Genomic DNA, 25175 nt, shown 5'->3' with positions numbered 1-25175 from the left:
ATCTCGAACTCAAGATTACACACCCATAGGGAATTTGTCCTTCAATGATGAAGATACAGAGGGAATCATCCAACCCCATAACGATGCACTGGTAATATCCGTACTCATGAATAAAACTAAGATTAAGCGTGGGTTAATTGATCCAGGTAGCTCGGCCAATATCATCAGATCGAGAGTCATAGAATAGCTCGGCCTGCAAGATCAGGTCGTACCCATAACTCTAGTTCTAAACGGATTCAATATGGCATGTGAAACCACCAAAGGCGAGATTACCCTACCGATAAATATGGCTAGAACCATCCAGGAAACAAAGTTTCACGTGATCGTAGGCGATATGAGATATAATGCCTTTTTTGGAAGGCCGTGGATCCACAACATGAGAGTCGTACCCTCGACCCTACACCAGGTCCTCAAATTCCCAACATCGAGAGGTGTCAAAATTGTGTACGGAGAACAACCGGCCGCAAAGGAAATGTTCTCTGTCGAAGAAGAAAAATCAATATCCTCGTCTTCGCTGATAAAAGGATCAGGTTCAGAAGGAGACACAATCAAAGAGAAGAGCGCCAAATAGCAATCACAGACATCGGCTTCGACCCAGTCAGGTAAGCGGAACATTGAAGAAGATGATGATCGATGGATCCCTCGATCCTTCATAACCCCCGATGATTCCGATGCCACCAAATCAAAAATTGAGGAACTGGAGCAAATTATATTGATCGAACACTGGCCCGAACGAAAGGTATACCTGGGAACGGGTTTGAGCCCCGAACTCAGGAAGAAACTCCTTCGATTTCTTATCGATAACATCGACTGTTTTGCTTGGTCATATCTAGATATAACAGGAATCCCACCGGACATAACGACGCACCAGCTAAGCTTGGACCCTAGGTTTAGACTGGTGAAGCAAAAAAGAAGACCCTAGTCCGAGGGAAAGCACGCATTCATAAAGGACGAGGTAACCAAACTTTCCATTCTGGAGGTAAAATACCCCGAATGGTTAGCCAATGTGGTTGTAGTGCCTAAAAAGGGGAACAAACTTAGAATGTGTGTGGACTATAAAGATTTGAACAAAGCATGCCCCAAAGATTCCTTTCCACTGCCCAACATCGATCGCATGATCGATGCCACGGCCGACCATGAGATCCTCACCTTTCTCGATGCCTATTCCGGGTATAATCAAATTCAGATGAACCCGGACGACCGGGAAAAGACTTTATTTGTGACCCAATATGGAACATATTGTTATAAAGTAATGCCCTTCGGGCTAAAAAATACAGGAGCTACTTATCAACGCCTAGTAAATCAAATATTCGAAGAATAAATAGGTAAATCAATGGAAGTCTATATTGATGACATGCTAGTTAAGTCCCTGCGCGTAGAGGACCATTTGGCCCATTTGCAGGAAACGTTCGAGATTCTGAGGAAATATAACATGAAGCTCAACCCCGAAAAATGTACTTTCGGGGTCGGTTCGGGCAAGTTCCTCGGCTTCACGGTGTCAAATCGGGGAATCGAGATTAACCCCGACAAAATCAAGGCCATCGAAGACATTACCATCGTGGACAGCGTGAAAGTTGTACAAAGGTTAACGGGAAGAATTGCAGCCTTAGGCCGGTTCATTTCAAGATCATCAGATCGAAGTCACAAATTTTTCTCCCTACTCAAAAAGAAGAACGACTTCGCCTGGACACCAGAATGCCAACAAGCGTTACAGGAATTGAAACGATATCTATCGAGCTCACCACTGCTTCACACTCTAAAAACTGGCGAAAAATTGTACTTGTACTTGGCGGTATCGGAAGTCGTCGTAAGCAGTGTCCTAGTTCGAAAGGAGCAAGGTACGTAATTTTCCGTTTATTATGTAAGTCGCACCTTAGGAGGAGCGGAAAATAGGTATCCGCACTTAGAAATATTGGCACTTGCGCTAGTAAGCGCCTCCAGAAAGTTAAGGCCATACTTTCAATGTCACCCCATAAGCGTATTAACCACATGCCCACTCCGTAATATTTTACATAGGCCCGAACTATCAGGCCGATTGGCCAAATGGGCCATCGAACTCAGTGGGTACGATATCGAATATCAACCCCGTACGGCCATCAAGTCTCAAATTTTAGCAGACTTCGTGGACGACTTCACGCCAACCCTCATACCCGAAATCAAAAAAGAACTCCTTTTGAAATCAGGTATATCGTCAGGGGTATGGACCTTTTTTACGGACGGGGATTCGAATGTAAAGGGGTCCGGGCTAGGCATAGTTTTGAAACCCCCCACGGGTAACATTATTAGGCAAGCTATTAAAACTACCAGGTTAACTAACAATGAGGCCGAGTATGAAGCCATTATTGCAGGTCTCGAACTAGCTAGAAACTTGGGAGCAGAAGTCATTGAGGCGCATTGTGACTCTTTGCTGGTGGTGAGTCAAGTAAACAAAACCTTCAAAGTCCGAGAAGGTAGGATGCAAAGGTATTTGGACAGACTGCTTATCACTTTGCACCATTTCAAACAATGGACTCTACGGCATGACCCACGAGAACGGAATAATGAGGCCGATACTCTTGCGAATTTGGGATCGTCGGTCGAGGTAGATGATTTGAGCTCGAGGACTGTCGTTCAACTTTCAAGATCGGTAATCGAAGATGGGTACACCGAGATAAATTCTACTAGCTTAACCTGGGATTGGAGAAACAAGTATATTGAATACTTAAAAAACGGAAAGCTCCCATCATACCATAAAGATTCCAGGACCCTACGGACTAAAGCCGCTCGATTTACATTGGCCACTGACGGAACACTATATCGAAGGACCTACGATGGACCGATGGCAGTATGCTTAGGTCCGGGAGATACCAATTACATCCTCCGGGAAGTGCACGAGGGCACTTGTGGGAATCACTCCGGTGCCGACACATTAGTTCGAAAAGTGATCAAAGCGGGGTACTATTGGATCGATATGAGCAAAGATGCGAAAGAATTTGTTCGTAAATATGATAAATGTCAAAGGTTTGCACCAATGATCCATCAACCCGGAGAGAAACTTCACTCGGTCCTATCCCCATGGTTGTTCATGAAATGGGGAATGGACATCGTCGGCCCTGTGCCATCGACCCCAGGTAAAGCCAAATTCATTTTATTTATGACTGACTATTTTTCTAAATGGGTTGAAGCGCAGGCGTTCGAGAAAATAAGAGAGAAGGAAGTTATAGACTTTATTTGGGATCATATCATATGCCGATTCGGGATACCCGCCGAAATAGTGTGCGACAATGGGAAGCAATTCGTTGGCAGCAAAGTCACAAAATTCTTCGAAGATCCCAAAATAAGAAGGATACTATCAACGCCATACTACCCCAGTGGGAACGGACAGGCCGAATCAACAAACATGACTATTCTTCAAAACCTGAAGAAGAGGTTGAACGACGCCAAGGGAAAATGGAGAGAAATCCTGCCCGAAGTCCTTTGGGCATACCAGACAACGTCAAAATCCAGTACGGGGACGACCCCATTCTCCTTAGTATATGGTTCCGAAGAATTGATACCGGTCGAAGTCGGTGAACCTAGTCCCAAATTTCGATTCATGACGGAAAAATCAAATAACGAAGCTATGAACACCAGCCTTGAATTATCGGACGAAGGACGAGAAGCCGCCTTCATCCGATTGGCCGCCCAAAAACAACAAATCGAATGGTATTATAATCGAAGAACTAAGCTTCGCCATTTCAAACCCGGGGACTTAGTGTTAAGAAAAGTCACCGTCAATACCCGGAATCCAAACGAAGGAAAATTAGGACCAAATTGGGAGGGACCATATCAGGTGCTCGAGGACGTCGGAAAAGGATCATATAGGCTCGGCATCATAAATGGCAAATAGCTATCAAGCAGTTGGAATGTATCACATCTAAAATGGTACTACTGCTAAGGTACGTCCTTTCCATATTCATTTAACTGACCCCTGCAGAAAGTCCGGACAAGAGCTGAGGTGGATCTTTCGCTTAAAAGCACGTGTTGCACTCTTTTTCCCTTAGACCGATTTTATCCCAAATGAATTTTTCGGCAAGGTTTTTAATGAGTCAACCATCGATCGTGCTGCACTTTTAACAGTATCCGAGGCCTCTTTCCAATCGACCTCGAATACCGGGGGGGCATCAGGGCCTCAAATACATCAAGTGCAGATACATGAAAGTCATTTCACAACAATAGGGTTCCAAGAGGAAATATTGTAAGAGACAAATGGTCAAAACGAACCATGCTCATGTAGATTGGCCCGAACATAAGCGCAAAACATGAACACATGTACAATGACTTGAGATTTATTGTTCAGCCAGAATTAAGATTCACTCAACTACTAAGCCTACGGGCTACGTTTATTCCGATTTCGAGCAAGCACTCACTCGACCATTACGCCTATGGGCTACAATATCTCGAGTTCGATATATTCACTCGACTATTAAGCCTACGGGCTACCTTTATCTCGAGTTCGAAACATTCACTCGACTGTTAAGCCTACGGGCCACATTATCTCGAGTTCGATACATTCACTCGACTATTAAGCCTATGGGACACATTATCTCAAGTTCGATACATTCACTCGACTATTAAGCCTATGGGCTGCGTTTATTCCGAGTTCGAGCAAGCACTCACTCGACTATTATGCCTACGGGCTACAATATCTCGAGTTTGATATATTCACTCTACTATTAAGCCTACGGGCTACCTTTATCTCGAGTTCGAAACATTCACTCGACTGTTAAGCCTACGGGCCACATTATCTCGAGTTCGATACATTCACTCGACTATTAAGCCTACGGGCCATATTATCTCGAGTTCGATACATTCACTCGACTATTAAGCCTACGGGGTACCTTTATCTCGAGTTCGAAATAATCACTCGACTATTAAGCCTACGGGCCACATTATCTCGAGTTCGAAACATTCACTCGACTATTAAGCCTACGGGCTACCTTTATCTCGAGTTTGAAAAAATCACTCGAATATTAAGCCTACGGGCTACTGTTATTCCGAGTTCGAGCAATCACTCACTCGATCATTACGCCTAGAGCTACAATATTTTAAGTTTGAAACATTCACTCGACTATAAAGCCTACGGGCTACGTTTATTCCGAGTTCGAACAAACACTCACTCGACCACTACGCCTACGAGCTACATTACCTCGAGTTCAAAACATTCACTCGACGGCTAATAAGCTACTTTAATTCTGAGTTTACATTAACTCAACCGTTACATTACACCTATGGATTATGTTCCTTCAGAGTTTGAATCATCGACTCAACAAGCAAACCTAGGGGCAACAAATCTGATCGATCTGAGAGACTACGAGGTCAAAATTATCTGATCGATCAGAGAGACTACAAGGTCAACATTCAATTAAAAGTCTTCACAAAATAAAAATAAGTCGACCTCGTTATACATATATATACAAAAATTGCCTACGTGATTAATTTACAAACATGAAGAATTAGAAACTAAGCTTCCTGGTCGAGCTCTTCCCCGTCCTCGGATCCGCTTTTGCTACCATCATCATCATCATCAGAAGCCAAGGCTTCAGCTTCTGCTTCGAGCTCTTTTGCCTTTTTTACCTCATCGATAAGGTTGAAACCTCAAGCGTGTATCTCCTCGAGGGTCTCCCTCCGAGACCTACACTTAGCAAGTTCGGCAACCTAATGAGCTCGAGCATCGGCGGTCTTTGCCGCTTCCCGGTCCTCCATCTGAGCAGGCCTAGCGTCAGCCCGATATATAGCAATGGACTTATCCGCCAAGACTTTCGACGACTCAACCTCCGCCTTAGCCTCAGCAAGTCGTGTTTCAAGCTCATCGATCTACTTAGCTTGAACCGACCCCTTTTGCTTGACACTTCGAAGTTGAACGTTGGCTGATAATAATTTTGTTGAGATGGTTTCTTTTTCCGCTGCCAGGCGATCGATGGTCTCCTTCCACCGATTGCATTCAGCGCGGATTTGATCGACTTTTTCTCGAAGTAACCCGATCTTTTCGATCTTTTGCTGCAACTGAGACAACGAAGGATTAACTTCCACAGTTTAGTCAGACCCATACTATAACAGAAGGAGGCCCACCTGCTTATCGAGCTCGACCTCTTCTTCACGGACCTTAGCCAAATCTGCTTGTAGATCCTTTATAGCCTCGTCATTTTGGCTGCAAAGAAGCCGCAGGGCATCTCTCTCACCTGAGACCTTCCGGAGCTCGGCCTTACACTGGCTAAGATCGACTCGAAACCTACTAATGGCCTGCACAGTAAGAAACATGAGTCAAGTATGGAAAAGAAAAAAGAAACCAACTGTGGAAGAATCATTACCCGAGTAATAAAATGTTGAGCCTCCTCTAATAAAAGAGAAGCGTAACCGATATCGGAACCATCGTCGACACCAGTAAAACAATCCCTAAAAGGATCCCCTGCACCAGAGCCTGCGCCGATATCGGGAGTCTTCAACTCTCGAGCTTCTTTCAACGCCTCCTCAGAAAAATGATGGAAGAGAAGGCGAATGACCCATTGTCATAGCCCTGAGCAAATCACTCGGAGTACTCCGGTCGAGACTCAGGTCTTCGGAACCAACCCCGACAGGCACATCCACCATCGGCTCGGGAGCTCTAGCAACCTCGATGGCCTCCGTAGATCGGATTACCAAAGCCGAGGAGCTAGCTTCTTCTTCTTCTCTCAGTCGTTGGACCGAGTCAATCGAAAGGGCAATTACTTTTCTCCTCACTCTTTGAGTTTTGGGCTTGGGGTCCTCTGACCGAGAGGAAGCTCTTCGCTTTTTATCTTTCCCCTGTTTGGGGACCAGGGACTTGTTTCCTTCTTCACCGCTCGAAGGCCTCAAAGCGGCATCCCTGGTTACGCCTGCACAAAAGGAAATCGGTAACAAATAGAATGCAAAGAATACTTCGAAGAAACCAAGAAGCAAACCTCACCATGGTTCTTGGCCTCCCATCTGTCTTTTGCCAAATCACACCAAGCACGCTCAGCATAAGAGGAGGTCGAGGCTAACTTCCGAACCCGGTCCTTGAGGTTAGGCACCGGTTGTGGCATCCAAGAGGCAGCTGAACATCAGGAAAGGACATCAGAAAAAATTGGAAAAGGACATGAAAGGTAAACAAGAATCATTTACGGTCAAAATTCCATTCTTCAGGGAACGACATCTTCTCCTCCGGAATAAGATCACGGGTCCTCACTCGAATATAATGACCCATCCAATCCCGATTCTTGTCTTCATCGATGCTCGACATCAAAGCCTTCGATGCTCGACGATGAAGTCTAATTAGTCCTCGAAAAATTAAGGCCGGTACAGTCGTATGAGGTGGTTCAGAGAAAAATCCAACCCCCCGACTTTGATAGAGAAGAAGAGCAGCAAGATCACTATACGCCATAAAGAATGATGAATTTGGCCAAGGGTGAGCTGATATCTTTTGCAGAAATCAATAATCACCGGATCGACGGGTCCCAATGTGAAGGGATAAGTATAAACACTTAAAAATTCCTCCACATAAGTGGTGACGCTCTCATCGGAGGATGAAATTTGCAACACAACCTCGAGTCCCAGTTGCAGTCTTTTCTGACGGCCTTGAGGTGATCCTCCGTTATAGAGCATGTATACATCGATACATGCTCACATCGACCCGGAACGGATGAAGGATTCTCCACCTTAAAATCGGTCTTCAAAATGCATGGGCCAGGAACATAGTCAAGAACAGACGACTCCACCGGCGCCTTATCATCAAACGACCGTGAGGAAGAAGCTTTCTCCTTCTGAGGTTCGATTTTGGAAGTTTTCGCCATTGATATGAGAGGAAAGAGTGCAAAGGAAGGTGAAATAATGGACAACACCAAAACTCTGGTATGGGCGGCCCTGAAGCAGTGAAATAGAGAGGATAAATAAGAGAATTTAGAAGAAGAGAAGGCGCAAAAGTGGTAAAGGTTGTATGGAAAGACTATTTATAGGCTAAGGCATGACAATTCGGTATTAGCGGTGGCCGACCACCGTTTGACACTTATTAAAAGCCTCGGTAAAACCGAGCCGATGGGACAGTTATCACATACGTCATGATCGGGGTCGATAGAAACGTCGACATAAATTTGATCGAGCCGTAGAGAAATCATATCGTTTCTCGCCACATCCTTTTCGACAAACAAGGGGACTATCTGTGTACGGTCAAAACCAATTCTCCATCATAAAGACTGGTCGAGACGATGACGTCTCGATCGAAGGGTATCCACATGACAAGCTCGGACGTATTCCGGAGTAGGGGCGTCGAGTTTTGAGCTATAAGACCGATCGACGGAAAAACTCGGTATCATTATCGAGCCCTATCCGAATCAAACTACGAGGCAACACCGACCGACACAGGCCCCGAATATCGATGTCCTAAGGCAGAATCTAGCTCGAACCAAGATCGGGGGTTCGATCTAACACCGAGCTCGAGCCAGTGCCAAGCTCGCAGACAAAAGTCGTTACAACCGCACCAAGGGAGAGAATCTTGGCAGGAATCGAGGAAGAGACAAACCATCATGGGTCATCCACTATATGCATTATTTTATTATGTTGTTATAGATAAGTAGTGACCCTCTATTATAAAAAGGGACATAGACTGCAATAGACCCATCTCCCCCAACATACATTGAGATTACATGGTGCTCATTCAGCCTTCCTGTTCATTATTCCCACTTTATAGCAAAAATACTTGTATTGTTATTTTTGTATCATAGGAATTTGTGTATCCTTAGAACCATACCTAAATTTAACGTTATCTGATTTTTCGGGTAAACAATATGAAAATAAGATTGATTGGTAAGAGTAAACTAGGGTTTGTTGATGGACGATATACCAATGATAAATTTGATCAGTCATTGCATGAACTTTGGGAGAAATGTAATGCAATAGTTTTACCTTGGATTATAAATGTTGTGAGCAAGGAATTGCCTAGTGGAATTGTGTACAAATCAAGTGCACATAAGGTTTGGACGGATTTGAAGGACAAATATGATAAAGTGGATGGATCTCGAATTTTTTTCTGTATAAAGAAATAGCAACTCTGTCGCAAGGAATTTCTATTGTATCTGCCTATTTTCCAAAGTTAACAGACCTACGGGAAGAATATGATGCTTTGATATCCTGTCCTGGATGTGATTGTCCGGAATCTAAAAGCTATTCAGAGCATTTTGAATATCAGAGGTTATTACAGTTCCTAATGGGTCTAAATGAGACGTATGCATAGCCTATGAGTCAAATTTTGATGATGAGTCTAGTGCCTTCTGTCAACAAGGCATATTCCATGGTAATTTCTGAAGAAAGCCAAAGAACCTTGGGAAAGTTTACACAAGCATTAAATATGGGAGACAATACAACATTGTTTACTAATAAAAGAGGTATGACCATATGTAACAATTATAAACATAGAAAGAACAATCTCTTTTGTGATTTTTGTTACTACAAAGGTCACACAAGAGAAACATGTTTTAAGATACATGGTTATCCAGCTGACTTCAAAATAAGGAAGAAAATCAACAATTTCCCTCAACGACCAATGGTCAATGCCACATCACATAAAGCACAACAACCCATGGGCAAAGCAGCAGCAAATGCAGTACTGGCTCAACCAATCATGTTCGCTCAGGAGTAGTATGATCAAGTTGTAAAGTTGTTCGTGATAATTCAAAGCATTTTGCAGGTACAACTAAGACCACTACAACACCTGACAAAACAAAGAATGAAAACTGGATAGTAGACTATGGTGCAACCAATCACATGGTTCACACCAGAAAATTACTTGACAAGATAAACACTGATAGTCTAAAGTTTGAATCTAAAGTTTATCTACCTGATGGTACTACATTAGCTATTGCTTGTACTGGAGAAAGTAAAATTGGTGAAGGTGGTGTCATTAGGAATGTGCTCCACATTCCAGATTTTAAATACAACTTATTGTCTGTCTCTAAACTTACAAGGGACTTACAATGCTTCCTGTCTTTGTATCCTGACTTTTGGATCATGCAGGACCTTCACAATGGGAAAGTGAAGGGTATTGATAAGGAACTTGATGGCTTATACATTCTACAACATCAGAAGAATGAAGTCAAGCATACAAATGTGCAAGTACATAGTGATTCCATAAAATATGAGGATCTAGGAATGTGGCATAGGAGACTTGGGCATGCTCTAGACAAAGTGGTGAAAAAAATTCCAAACATGAAGTTCAAGACCAATAATGATAGAACAAGGAATTGCACAATCTGTCCTCTAGCTAGACAAGGAAGATTGCCCTTCCCAAAGAGTACAAGTAGATCAAATAAACCATTTGAGATGATTCATGTAGATGTATGGGGTCCATATACAGTGGTAACTTACAATGGATACAAATCTTTCCTTACTATAGTAGATGATTACAGTAGGATGATATAGATTTACTTGTTAAGACTCAAGCGTATGGAATGATTCACCAAAGTTCCTGTGTACACTCCCCACAACAAAATGGGGTGGAAACACCGATATATACTAGAAGTGGCTAGGGCAATTAGAATGCAAGGTCATTTACCTCTCAAGTTCTAGGGAGAGTGTGTGCAAGCAGTAGTTTATGTAATTAATACACTTCCTTTATTAGTGCTCTCAGGAAAGTCCTCCTTTGAGATGATATATGGGAGAGCACCATCCTTACAGCATATGAGGACCATAGGATGTCTTTGTTTTGCTAAACTTCTGGTAGGAGGAGATAAATTTACAGCAAGGGCCATCTGAGTTGTTCTGATGGGATATTCTTCATCCCAGAAAGGCTACAGGCTATATAATATCTTGACTAACACTTTTTTTGTGAGCAGGGATGTGAAGTTCATGGAGAACATATTTCCTTTTCAACTCTTAAAGGAAGAAACGTTGTAGGTTTTTCCCAATGGAGTGATAGAACCAGACACCATCAATCATGGTATGCCTATTGACATTACTGATAATCCACCTACACAAACTCCTCCATCTAAAGATGCATTCTCTCATGAGGCATCCCTCACCTACTGTAGAAACACCATCTCCATTATCTTCATAAGCCCTTGAAGATGCACAATAGCAAGGAGAAATGCCTTTACCAGCCTTTGAAGATGCACAGTAGCAAGGAGAAATACCTTCAAAAGCAGTCATCCCTTCCTATACAAAAGATCAACTCAGGAAGTCAAGCAGGACTGTGAAGGAACCTGTCTGGATGCAGGACTATGTGTGCAATGGGTCATTGACAAGCTCAACTTCCAGACCTTCTTGAAAGTATCCAATGCATGACTACTTGAGCCATGATGGTGTTTCCACCAAGTGCAGATCTTATCTTTCCAAAATCACCATCCTGAAGGAGCCTATGAGCTATGAGGAACCATCAGCAGACCCTAAGTGGGTTGAAGCCCTGAACTAAGAGTTGACTGGCTCAAAGAAAATAAAACCTGGTCCTTAGTAGATTTGCCAACAGGAAAGGTGCCTATTGGCTGCAAGTGGGTATTCAAAATAAAATATAGAGCCAATGGGGAGGTTGAGAGATACAAGGCTCGATTAGTTACAAAAGGATACAATCAGATTGAAGGACTTGACTACCAGGAGACCATCTCTCCTGTCATCAAAATGGTAACAGTCAGAGTGGTCCTATCCTTAGCAACATCACACAACTGGAATTTGCATAAGATGGATGTATACAATACATTTCTTCAAGGTGACCTCACTGAAGAAGTGTACATGTGCCTGCCTCAGGGATTTCGGATTTCACAGCCAGGGGGAGAAAGTATGTAGGCGGTATAAATCCCTTTATGAATTGAAGCAAGCTTCAAGACACTGGAATTTGAAATTGACTGAAGCTTTGATCAACTCAGGGTTTGTGCAGAGTCATTTTGATTATTCTTTATTACAAAGAAACAAGGGACCAGTCTAGTAATCATCCTGGTATATGTGGATGATCTCCTCATAACTGGGAATGATCATTGCCTAATTTCAGAGGCAAAGTTTATATTGCAGTGCAACTTCAAGATCAAAGACTTAGGGGAGCTGGAATTCTTTCTTGGAATTGAAATAACAAGATCAAGAGAAGGGATACTGATGAATCAAAGAAATTTTGCAATGGAATTGATCACTGACCTTGGACTGGTAGGATCAAAGTCAGAGATTCACCACTATGAAACATGATCAATACTTGAATTTGAAAGAAGATGAGAAGCTTCGAGATGCAGGACCATACCAGAGACTAGTTGGGAAGCTGTTGTACCTCACCATGATAAGGCCAGACATTTGTTATGCATTTCATGTGCTGAGTCAGTTCATGCATTACCCAAAGAAGTCACACATGGAGGCTGCAATAAGACTTGTGAGCTACATAAAAGAGGCTCCAGGCCTGGGTTTGCCAATGATCTCAAAGCAGTCCCCAAGACTCACATCCTTTTGTGATGTTGAGTAGGCATCATGTCCAGTGTCCAGAAGGTCCGTGACAGGATATGTGATAAAGCGGGGAAACTTCTTGGTGTCTTGGAAATCAAAGAAGCGGTGCACAATGTCTAGAAGCTCAGCAAAAGCTGAGTACATGAGCATGGCTGCTGTAGTCTCAGAAATTCTAAGGTTAACAGGGTTGTGTAAAGAAATGGGTGCATAGGTTGAATTACCAGTGGAGCTACACTATGATAGCAAAGCAGCAATCCAAATTGTTGCAAATTCCATATTCCATAAACAAACAAAACATATAGAAATAGACTTGCACTTCATCAGAGAAAGAATTCGGCAAGGAGTTGTTAAAACAAGATATGTGATGTCAAAAGATCAGGAAGCATACTTGCTTACACAGGCTCTGGGAAGATCACAACATGAATATCTAATGAGAAAGCTAGGGGTGCTCAACCTATTTGTACCATCTAGCTTGAGGGGGAGTGTTGAAGAAAGGAACGAGCATGTGCCAGTCACGCGAGAGGAGATTAAATTTGTTAAGTAGGCTGTTAGTTAGTTATAACTAATTATCGGATTGGCTAGTGTAAAGTGTAGATACAGCTCTAGATTAGTTACTAATTGTAGAGCGTATATATATATGGATTAGCTCATTGTACTCTTAAGATTTGCAATAACATAGCTCAGATTACTCTCAAATGGAGAACACCCTCTAGAACCTTCCCATTCATTCCTTTCTTCTTCATCTTCACTGAGCTTCTCTCAAATCTTCAATAGAATGTAAGTGGCCCATTATATGACATTTCCTTTCATTTTTTTTTTTGCTAGTCCTAGTGGCGAAGCCAGTAATTTATATAAGGGGATTTAAAAAAAATACTAGAATATCGTAGTTGAGATTTGAATTAGTGACTTACAGCAACTTCTAAACCTCCTCTACCGCTATATTAGAAGTTTCATTCTATGTAAAAGGAATTCAACAGTTTATGTATAACCAAAAAAAAAAAATCATTTTTACCCGATTTGTGCAGTACAATTTTTCGACAAAGGGGATTCAATTGAACCCCCTTCCCTCTTACTAGATCCGTCCTGGGATGGTCCACCGTCTTTTTCGACAGAGAGCCTTCCACCTTTGTCATATAGTTCTTGCACTCGTGCAACTCTATGTATTGGTTGTAGACATTAGTCTTACTACGTTCTATCTACATTGTCGGCATACAAGACTATGAAGCAAGTGTTATAATTCTGTATTGCTGTAATAAACAATTAAAATTTCTGGAAAAACAAAACAGAAAGTTAGTAATACTTGTTTAACGAAATAAATTCTAGAAAAATAGTATAGGAATAAATCGAGCCCACTGAGTACACAGTATGTCCTTAAGAAAATTATTCCCCTCAAGTACCCGAGGTGCTGGATTATATCCTCCCAGGATAGAACGATTTAACTCACCGGAGTGTTGGTACCAAAATGCCGGTGAACATCGAGCCACTCGAAGGCTGTAAAACACACTGAAATTTTTGTGCAGAAGAAGAAGAAGCTCAGAAAATTTTGTAAGGAATAATTCTGGGATTCAAACTCTATTTATAGAGTTGGTGGCATTGTTTTTGAAAAGGTTTGCAACCTTTCAGAAACAGCCATGGCTGTTGAAAAAGGAGTGTTTAAAATATTACGAAAAAAATGTATTTAAAATAATCCGGGAAAGAAAACGGGCCTGACCGAACCGGGTCACGAGTCATGGGTTATTTCGGATTGAATTTTTCTTTAATTATTTAATTAATTAATTAAATAATTGAAAGGAATTTTCTCCAAAAAGATTAATCAATCAATCGATCTTTGACCAAATCCAAATCCAAATCCAAAGCTGAAGCCGAGCCGAGCGAGCGACTACGACAACGACAACGGCGCGAGGCTTGCCTTTTTCTTAACTCTTTAAGAGCTAGAAGAAGAGCAATTATATGTATACCCATCAAAAGCCTTTTCTTCCTCCGATATGGGACAATGTCCCTTTCCCAAGGGAAACTCAAATATTTTATTTTTTCTCCATTTCTCATTCACCCTCTTTAAGCTACACAAGCTTAAAATCCCAACAATCCCCCACATGAATGGGGAATGGCTATAAAATAAAGGAATGCACGGACGCATGTGTGTTTTACATGCAAGAATTAATTGCATCTGGATAAGTAGGTTTCCCTTTGAACTTTCCGTAGTGAACTTATATCGGATATACTCGGTCAATCGGTAGATTTGATATCTTTGAACCGTCGAGATTTTTTGTATACCTAGACAACATAAGTCACACAATCAATCCTTAACCATCTATGGTTCTCACGGTTGTGTTCGTTTCAGCCATGAACACAGCCTGGTTTCATGAGTGCTTAGAGAATGTGCCTTTACTTTCATTCCCTTTGAAGCAGCTTACACTTCACACTCACATAGGTGATTTTTAAACGTGTAATCCTATAGACACACTATCTGGTCATATCCTGCCAGACTTAGCAAATCATTAAAAAACCTTTAATCTTTGTTGACTCATCAAAAAGCCTTAATACTTTACCTCGATTTCTAAACATTGTCTTCATCACGAGAATGGGTTGAGTTATTTGACAATGTTGAACCGTCATTCATAACTTTGTTTGATCTCTTTGAACCTAGCTCGTGGGATCTCCAGTCTTCTAGGTAGAGTTACTGTCATGATGACTTGTCCTAGACCTTAACCCCATTTCCTTTGATGATCTTTCAACTGCCTCTCTAGATAGGCCTTTTGTAAGTGGATCCGACACGTTATCTCTTGACTTTATGTAGTCAATTGTGATAACACCACTAGAGAGTAGTTGTCTAACGGTATTGTGTCTCCGTCGTATATGACGAGATTTTCCGTTATACATAACGCTCCCTGCCCTGCCTATTGCCGCTTGACTATCACAATGTATACAAATAGGTGCCAAAGGTTTGGTCCAAAATGGAATATCTTCCAAGAAATTCCGGAGCCATTCAGCTTCTTCACCGGCCTTACCTAAAGCTATGAATTCAGATTCCATTGTAGAACGGGCGATGCATGTTTGTTTGGATGATTTCCAAGACACTGCTCCACCCCCAATTATGAAAACATATCCACTCGTGGATTTAACTTCAGATGATCCAGTGATCCAATTTGCATCACTATATCCCTCGATCACGGAGGGATATTTGTTATAATGCAAAGCATAATTTTGGGTATGTTTGAGATACCCCAAAACTCGTTTCATTGCCATCCAATGTATGTGATTGGGATTACTTGTAAACCGACTCAGTTTACTAATAGCACATGCTATATCTGGTCGTGTACAATTCATGATATACATCAAACTTCCCAATACTCTTGCATAATCTAGTTGTGAGTCACTTTCACCTTCATTCTTTTGAAGTGCATAACTCACGTCAATTGGAGTCTTGGCAATTTTGAAATCCAAATACTTGAACTTGTCAAGTACCTTTTCAATGTAGTGAGACTGTGATAATGCTAGACCTTGTGGAGTTTTGTGAATTCTGATTCCTAAGATCACATCAGCAACTCCTAAGTCTTTCATATCGAATTTTCTAGCCAACATGCACTTATTAGCATTTATATCTGCCATGTTTTTGCTCATTATCAACATGTCATCAACATATAAACAAACAATGACTTCATGACCTGGAGTGTTTTTAATGTAAACACATTTGTCGCACTCGTTGATTTTAAACCCACGTGCCAACATTGTTTGGTCAAATTTGGCATGCCATTGTTTGGGTGCTTGTTTAAGTCCATAAAGCGACTTAACAAGTTTGCACACTTTCTTTTCTTTACCAGTTACCACAAAACCCTCAGGTTGTTCCATGTAAATCTCTTCCTCTAATTCTCCATTTAAGAAAGCTGTTTTAACATCCATTTGATGGATTTAAAGACCATACACGACCGCTAGTGCCACTAACACCCTAATAGATGTTATCCTCGTTACTGGCGAATAAGTGTCAAAGTAATCAAGGCATTCCTTTTGTCTATAACATTTGACAACAAGTCTTGCCTTATATTTGTCAATAGTGCATTCAGCTTTCACTTTCCGTTTAAAGATCCATTTCGAACCTAAAGGCTTATTTCCCGGAGAAAGATCTACCAATTCCCATGTATGGTTATCCAAAATTGATTGAATCTCACTATTGACTGCCTCTTTCCAAAATACTGAATCAGAAGATGACATAGCTGCTTTAAAAGTTTGAGGCTCATTTTCAAGCAAGAATGTCACAAAATCTGGTCCAAAGGAAGTAGATGTTCTTTGACGTTTGCTACGCCTTGGATCTTCTATACTTGGAGTATTTTTCTTTGGTTCTTCCCGAGGTCGTTTAAGTCTTTCACTTAACGACTCACATTCAGTTTTATACGGATAGATGCTTTCAAAGAATTCAGCATTATCTGATTCTATTACCGTATTAACGTGAATTTCGGGATTATCGGATTTATGAACCAAAAACCGACATGCTTTACTGTTTGTAGCATATCCAATGAAAATGCAATCAACAGTTTTTGGTCCGATTTTAACCCTTTTAGGTAAAGGAACTTGTACCTTTGCCAGACACCCCCACACTTTGAAATATTTCAAGTTGGGTTTTCTTCCTTTCCATTTTTCATATGGAATAGATTGCGTTTTGCTGTGGGGGTACTCTGTTGAGTATTCGGTTAGCTGTAAGGACAGCTTCGCCCCACAAACTCTGTAGTAATCCGGAACTTATTAATAAAGAATTCATCATTTCCTTTAATGTCTGATTTTTCCTTTCTGCAATTCCATTTGATTGAGGTGTGTAAGGTGCAGTAGTTTGATGGATAATTCCATATTCCGAACATATTTCTGCAAATGGAAATTCATATTCTCCACCCCTATCACTTCTAATCATTTTGATCGTTTTATTCAATTGATTCTCCACTTCATTCTTGTATTGCTTAAATGCTTTAATTGCTTCATCCTTACTATTAAGCAAATAAACATAACAATATCGAGTGCAGTCGTCAATAAAAGTAATAAAATATTTTTTCCCACCTCGAGATGGTGTCGACTTCATATCACAAATGTCAGTATGAATTAAGTCTAAAGGATTTGAATTCCTTTCAATAGACTTATAAGGATGTTTTACAAACTTAGACTCAACACATATTTGATATTTTGATTTATTACACTCGAATTTAGGCAACACTTCTAAATTAATTAATTTCCGCAAGATTTTGTAATTGACATGTCCTAAACGAATATGCCATAAATCATTTGACTCCAATAAATAAGAAGAAGCTGCAATTTTATTCATACTGTCAACAACCATTACATTTAGTTTGAAGAGGCCCTCTGTGAGGTAGCCCTTTCCAACATACATTTCATTCTTGCTTACAATAAATTTATCAGAAACAAATACACATTTGAATCCATTCTTAACAAGCAAAGAAGTAGAAATTAAATTCTTCCTAATAGTAGGAACATGAAGAACGTTGTTGAGCGTTAACACCTTGCCGGAAGTCATCTTCAGAAATATCTTCCCATAACCTTCAATCTTGGCTGTTGCAGTATTTCCCATGGAAAGCTCTTCTTCGGGACCAGCAGTAGAGTAAGTAGCAAATGCTTCCTTGATAGCACAAACATGTCGAGTGGCTCCAGAGTCAATCCACCACTCCTTCGGATTTCCAACTAGGTTGCATTCCGAAAGCATTGCACACAGATCATCAATGTCATCATTTTTCTCCACTATGTTGGCCTGTCCCTTCTTCTTATACTTTTTCGGGAGATGACAATCAGGGGCTTTGTGACCGATTTTTCCACAATTGTAGCAGCTGCCCTTGAATTTCTTTTTGTTATGCTCCTTAGTCTGTCCAGAAGACCTCTTTATCTTCTTACTTTTTGGAGCAGTCTCCTCAACGATATTAGCTCCCATGATTGTTGAATTTCCACGAGACTTCTTCTCGGCTGTTTTGTTGTCTTCCTCAATCTTGAGACGAATCACAAGATCTTCCAACTTCATTTCTTTGCGCTTGTACTTAAGATAGTTCTTGAAATCTCTCCACGAAGGAGGCAATTTTTCAATCATTGCAGCCACTTGAAATGCTTCATTCACGACCATACCTTCAGCAATAAGGTCATGAAAAATAAGTTGAAGCTCCTGAACTTGGGTTCCAACAGTTTTACTGTCTATCATTTTATAGCCTAGAAACTTGGCAACCACGAACTTCTTCAAGCATGCATCTTCAGTCTTGTACTTCTTCTCAAGTGCGTCCCATAATTCTTTCGAAGTATTCATCGCACTGTACACATTGTACAAGTCATCCTCTAAAGCGCTTAAGATATAGCCTTTGCAAAGAAAATCTGCTTGCTTCCACGCTTCAACAATCATGAATTTCTCGTTGTCCGGCATGCCCGCAGCAGGCACTGGAGGTTCTTAACTAGTGAATTTCTGCATACCAAGTGTGGTAAGCCAGAAGAACACCCTTTGCTGCCATCCTTTGAAGTTGGCTCCGAAAAATTTCCCCGGTTTCTCTGCCGGTGGAACAGCAGTCCGGCTTGACGAGGCTATCGTCGTTGCCGTAATAGTCGCAGAAGAATTTCCGTTATCAATTGCCATTTCTCACTGTAAACAACAGAAGAGTTCAATTAATGGCAAAATCAGAACAGTAAACAATACTGTTATTAACAAAAACAGTATGTATATTAAATAAAACCAAAGTTTTTATATACTGTTTCATAGAAAAACGATGAAGTTTTTATGTTCTTCAAATCGTTTTACGAATTTCAATACTTTGATCAAGTTTTTATATCTTCAAATCAGAATAGTAAAATTCAGAAGGAGTAGAAAACCACACAGGTTTTAATCTCCACAAACAAAATACAGAATATAAAAAAATTAATTTCCTTAAGAATGTTATAATTCTGTATTGTTGTAATAAACAATTAAACTTTCTGGAAAAACAAAACAGAAAGTTAGTAATACTTGTTTAACGAAATAAATTCTAGAAAAACAGTATAGGAATAAATCGAGCCCACTAAATACACAGTGTGTCCTTAAGGAAATTATTCCCCTAAAGTATCTGAGGTGCTGAAATATATCCTCCCAGGATAGAACGATTTAACTCACCGGTGAACAGCGAGCCACTCGAAGGCTGTAAAACACACTGGAATTTTTGTGCAGAAGAAGAAGAAGAAGAAGAAGAAGCTTAGAAAATTTTGTAAGGAAAGATTCTGGGATTCAAACTCTATTTATAGAGTTGCTGGCATTGTTTCTGAAAAGGTTTGCAACCTTTAAGAAACAGTCATGGCTGTTGGAAAAGGGGTGTTTGAAATATTGCGGGAAAAATGTATTTAAAATAATCCGAAAAAGAAAACGGGCCTGACCGAACCGGGTCGCGGGTCATGGGTTATTCCGGATTGAATTTTTCGCTAATTATTTAATTAATTAATTAAATAATTGAAAAGAATTTTGTCCAAAAAAATTAATCAATCCAAATCCAAATCCGAGCGAGCGACGACGGCGCGAAGCTTGCCTTTTTCTTTAACTCTTTAAGAGTTAGAAGAAGAGCAATTATATATATACCCATCAAAAGCTTTTTCTTCCTCCGATATGGAACAATGTCCATTTCCCAAGAAAAACTCAAATATTTCATTTTCCCTCCATTTCTCATTCATCCTCTTTAAGCTATACAAGTTTAAAATCCCAACCGCAAGTATACAGCTACTACACTTAAACATTTACCCCTAAGCAAGAAAACTATCAGCATTCTTTGAACAAACCAAAGGAGCATGACTGACTGATTCACGGAAACATCATTGATTTTCTTCAAATTCAGAAAAATTCATTAAATTTTTTTTTCTCTGAAAAGGGCTGTAGCAGAATACTTATCTCAAGATCTTCCAAACAAGCTGTCCCCTGATGATGTTTACCTGACAATTGGATGTACTCAAGCAATTGAAGTAATTTTGAATGTTCTTGCACGCCCAAATGCAAATATTCTACTTCCGAGGCCTGGTTTCCCTTATTATGAAGCACGGGCTGTTTTTTGCAATCTTGAAATGCGTCACTTTGATCTTCTCCCAGAAAGTGAGTGGGAGGTGGACCTTAATGCAGTTGAGTCTTTGGCAGATGAAAATACTGTGGCTATTGTCATTATTAATCCTGGGAATCCGTGCGGCAATGTCTACACATACCACCACTTGAAGGGGGTATGTATGCATATTGTTTTCTCTAGTAATATATTGATACTTTGGGTCATTATGATTGTAACAAAGTGGTTTAATTTCTTCAGGTGGCAGAGATGGCAAGGAAGCTTGGAATTTTAGTTATTGCTGATGAAGTTTATGATCATCTCACTTTTGGAAGCAAACCATTTGTGCCTATGGGAATCTTTGGATCGATTGCGCCTGTTATTACACTTGGATCCATATCAAAGAGGTGGATTGTCCCTGGTTGGCGACTTGGTTGGCTTGTTACAAATGATCCAAATGGCATACTAAAAAAACATGGGGTACTTACTCTCCTTTGAAAGATGGTCATCCTGTACTAATCAGACCAACACTTGATTCTCTGATGCTAAAATTCAAACAGAATGACATAGAATTTGCTTTATAGCGAGAAACACATTAATCAAACGTAAAGGTTGATGCAAGTCACTTTACTGGTGACTGTTCCAAGACCTATACTTGATTCTATTGTGCTTTTGTTAAAGGACTGTGTTTGAGTGAATGATATCTGTTATGGGTCGGGAGTTGGGGTAGCGGGATTCCCTTGTAGGAGGAAGAGGAAGGAACTATGAGGGAAAACTAAGAAGATTCTTTTAGCATCAAAATCGATGGAGCTAGTGATAAAAGAAATGAGAAAAGGTGTAATCTGTGTTAGGTTCTTGGTGCCATCAAAAGTAGGTTAGGGTATAAAGAAATGTAGAAGTATGTTATAGGGATTAGGGGGCTCTATTCCACGTATCTTATAATCTCTTTGATTGAGAGGATAAGATTGTTTTATCTTGGAAAATGTCTGCATGTTGTCACTCTGTCTTTTCTTATTTGCAGGTCATAGATTCCATCACGGGGTTTCTCAATATATCTTCTGACCCCGCAACCTTTATTCAGGTTTTCATTATATACTCTCTTCTGCTTGCCTTCTTTTGAAAATCAAATGTCTGTTATTCCTTTTAGCCACACACTTGCTGTATTTTCCACCTGAAATATGAAATGGAGGTTCTAAAGGAATGAAGTTTGTTTTGGTCTAACAGCTCTTTGTATTATTTTACATATTTCACGTTTTTATGTTTATAAGCAAATGGAATAGATATTTAAGAACTTATTAGTATAGATGTATTTTCCACTTTTCTTATTGAGGTATCTGGTTTCTTTTGTTCTTCTCCACCCATTCCCACCCCTAATAGTTCCTATTTTGACAGGGAGCAATTCCTCAGATCATTCAGAATACAAAAGATGATTTCTTCTCTAAAATAGCAAATATGCTAAGAGAAACTGCAGACATCTGTTACGACAGAATCAAGGATATACCTTGCATCACTTGCCCAAGTAAACCTCAAGGATCTATGTTTGTGATGGTAAGAGAAAATGGAAGCTTAATTACCTGTTAGTTTGGGATTAGAAGATATAATCAATATCTAATGAAGGTCTTTTCGCCGTAGGTCAAACTTCATTTGAACCTTCTAGCAGACATTGAAGATGATTTGGACTTCTGTCTCAAGCTAGCTAAGGAGGAGTCTTTGATAATTCTACCAGGTAAAAGAACAAGCAACTCTCTTATAAAGCACCAAACTCTGTCAAAGACAGTAGCATGTTTTATAAAATGCCTCTTTCTTGGTTTCTCATACGCTTTTAGTCGTTAGAGCTTTCGTATTCATAGGTAGTAATGTCATTTGATTTTTTTGTTTTACCAAACAAGCCTTTAATTTGGTCCAATTTAGAAATTTCCTGCAATACGAACCGAAATCACCATATATATTATATGAATGTGACAAAAGCTGCATGAATTCGCCGCCTGCACTCAAATTGGCGGGATGCTATGTCGTATAGACATCTGATAATAAGATGTGGTGCAGGTATTGCTGTGGGACTCAAGAATTGGCTCAGGATAACCTTTGTATGTGAGCCTTCATCTCTGGAAGATGGCCTGAAGAGACTAAATGCTTTCTATCAAAGGCATGCCAAAAAACAATAAGCTACTCTTAGAGGGAATCTTGATATCTCTGTATTAAGGGTTCAGTCCAAGAATCGGTAATGTGATCTTCAACTACTTGAGTTGGATCTTGTATGGTGTAAGATAGCTCATAAATAAGTTTAGATTTTCAACAATTTCCTTGAATCATCAGAGGAATGTAATATGCTATTCGGAATGGTATCTGATAGTAAGTACTATAGACAATATCATTATGAGGAGGATCTCCAAACTCCAGCTTCAGAATACCCCTCATGTTCCTTTACAGCATTTGTTTACCTTTAACTAGCTAAGCTAGAACAAGTGTCTTTGAAATTTTGTTAGACATATGAGACAAAAAATATATTATGCACTTTACTGTTAATCGAAATATTAACGTACTCGCATTGCCAACTACTGCTAATCTGCTGTCCGTGCTTTCCTTTAGTAGTCATTGTCTGTGCTTAACTCTTTCTATCTAGTACATCTTTATAATAAACAGAAGATTCTGTATCCGATAGACTAGTACACCAGATTTAGGAGCCGTTTGGACATAATATTTTTCTTTTCCTCTTTTCCAAAAAGTATTTTTAAATCAGTGTTTGGTTATACATTTAGCTGAATTTTTAAAGATGAGTTTCAAATTTGAAAAAATGGTTTTTACCTCTTTTTCAAGTAACAATATTTTTCTCTTATAAAACGATAATATTTTTCAAGTAAAATGTATATCCAAACACAAGTTGAATTTTCAAATATTTTTTTTAACTTAACTTTAATTTTTTTTTAAATCTCACATTTTTTATGTGCAAATATCTACTTACTTAAGAATATGCCAAACATATGGGGTCTCATAGTATGGCGTAGTTGCGAACACTTAGTGTCCTGCATTCCCCAATATTCTTCTATGTTGAAAAGAAATCTTAAAACCAGCTGAACATATTGAATTGAACCTAACTAACTGGCTTTTAGTTTCTTTTTTCATAAAAATATAGATTTTGGTTCAGGCTTATATTATAACAAGGATCGACTTATAATTTTATAGCCCAAAAAGAAGAACTAAAGCTAATGAATATATTACACCCTTCCCCTCTAATCCCTTCCTTTTTCTCCTTTGCTAGGGAACTGGGGAAGGCAACCTGTTTACAGTTTAGAATTTGCAGAAAGTCAGATAGTAGATACTTATTTTTTCAGATGACAATTTAGTTATTTTTTATATATATTTTTTGCTCCCCCCCCTCTTCCCTCCTCTTTTCTCCCCTACTCTTCCTTTCCACCTTTTCTTGAGCCGAGGGTCTGTCGGAAACAACCTCTCTATCTCTCCAGGTAGGGGTAAAGTCTGCGTACTCAATACCCTCCCCAGACCCCCCGTGAGATTATACTGGGTATGTTGTTGTTGTTGTTGTTGTTTGTTGCTCCGTCCTAGTACAATTTTAAAATTCAGTTTATTGTCATATATATTTCCAAATAATTGAATTGTTAATGCGATTATACAACAAGACATCTAGATAAATTCTTTTCTAGTTTATTCTTTCCGCTAATGTTTAATTTTAACGTCTTAACATACTATATTGAATGTAAGTCTGGTTGGACTTGACTCTGTCACAGACTCAAAAATAAGTAGATCCGAGCTCGAGTTAGAAGACTGCTGAGTTCGAGCCAGCTTGATTCCTGATTCTAGTTAAGAGCTGAGCTTGAAGCCTGCTAGATTTGTCCCGGTGTAATCTATTGAAACGGAACAGAAACTACTCATATTTAATGTGTATATTAAATCAATTGCAAAATCAGCACAACTTCCTCTGTTTCAATTTAGATGATATAGTTTGACTTGACACAAAGTTTAAGGAAAAAAAAAACTCCTTAAACATGTGGTGCTAAAGCTGAAGGAGCAAAAGCTTAGTGGGGCCATGATATTTGTATGGTATGAAAATTTCTCGTTAAGGATAAATCGAGTAGAATGAAAAATTTAAAGTTAGATTGTTTCTAAATATAAAAATGAATCATTATTTTTGCAACGGATGAATAAGTAAAATGTGTCATATGAATTAAAACGGATGGAGTATATGTTTTTTGCTATACATACTTTTCATTTAATTTTTGATTAAGTGACATATATTGTCCATTTTATAAATATCCCGTGCGACTAAATTTTTATCAAATATTAGCCTCGAAAAAGTTGGTGAAATTGTGTTTCTAATTTAATAATAACTAGATGTGTGTTGCCCGGGCTAACCCCGGGCCCGATATATTGGTTCATGAAATATGAAATATATTGATACGTTATACTTTTTACTTAATAAAAAGGTAAAAAATCCATGTAAATTCAGATATGATAAAGTAATACAAGAACACGTAAAAGTAATATAGGAATGTAAAAAACATGAGATTTCCTCGAGGAAACGTGCATTGGTAAAGAGAGGAAGCACCCAAAGTATTACACCCTGTTAAGTTCAATTTAACTAGCATAACACAAAACCATATGCAACACATGCTCCAGAATTGGCATCAGTTAGCCTCGCCCTCTGTCCATTTCCCTGCAAAACATTTAAAAAGAGCATAGAAATTGTTAATATTTCTTAAATAATAAATTTTC

The 25175-nt window shown here is 39.6% G+C and overlaps 1 protein-coding gene across 1 annotated transcript in view; it reads left to right on the top strand.

Annotated features, from left to right (window-relative positions):
• Positions 1-22966, top strand: part of LOC107819268 (tyrosine aminotransferase-like) — a 28449-nt gene extending 5483 nt beyond the window's left edge. The window contains exons 2-7 of the mRNA XM_075237019.1: positions 20283-20622; positions 20706-20924; positions 21466-21525; positions 21837-21992; positions 22077-22170; positions 22491-22966. Of these exons, the coding sequence (XP_075093120.1) occupies positions 20283-20622; positions 20706-20924; positions 21466-21525; positions 21837-21992; positions 22077-22170; positions 22491-22609 (988 nt within the window). The 3' untranslated portion in view covers positions 22610-22966. The remainder of the gene's footprint in view (positions 1-20282; positions 20623-20705; positions 20925-21465; positions 21526-21836; positions 21993-22076; positions 22171-22490) is intronic.
• Positions 22967-25175: the final 2209 nt, after the last annotated feature.

The sequence above is a fragment of the Nicotiana tabacum genome, chromosome 2, assembly GCF_000715075.1.
Source record: "Nicotiana tabacum cultivar K326 chromosome 2, ASM71507v2, whole genome shotgun sequence".
NCBI lineage: Eukaryota > Viridiplantae > Streptophyta > Magnoliopsida > Solanales > Solanaceae > Nicotiana > Nicotiana tabacum.
This window is presented reverse-complemented; position numbering and strand designations above follow the sequence as displayed.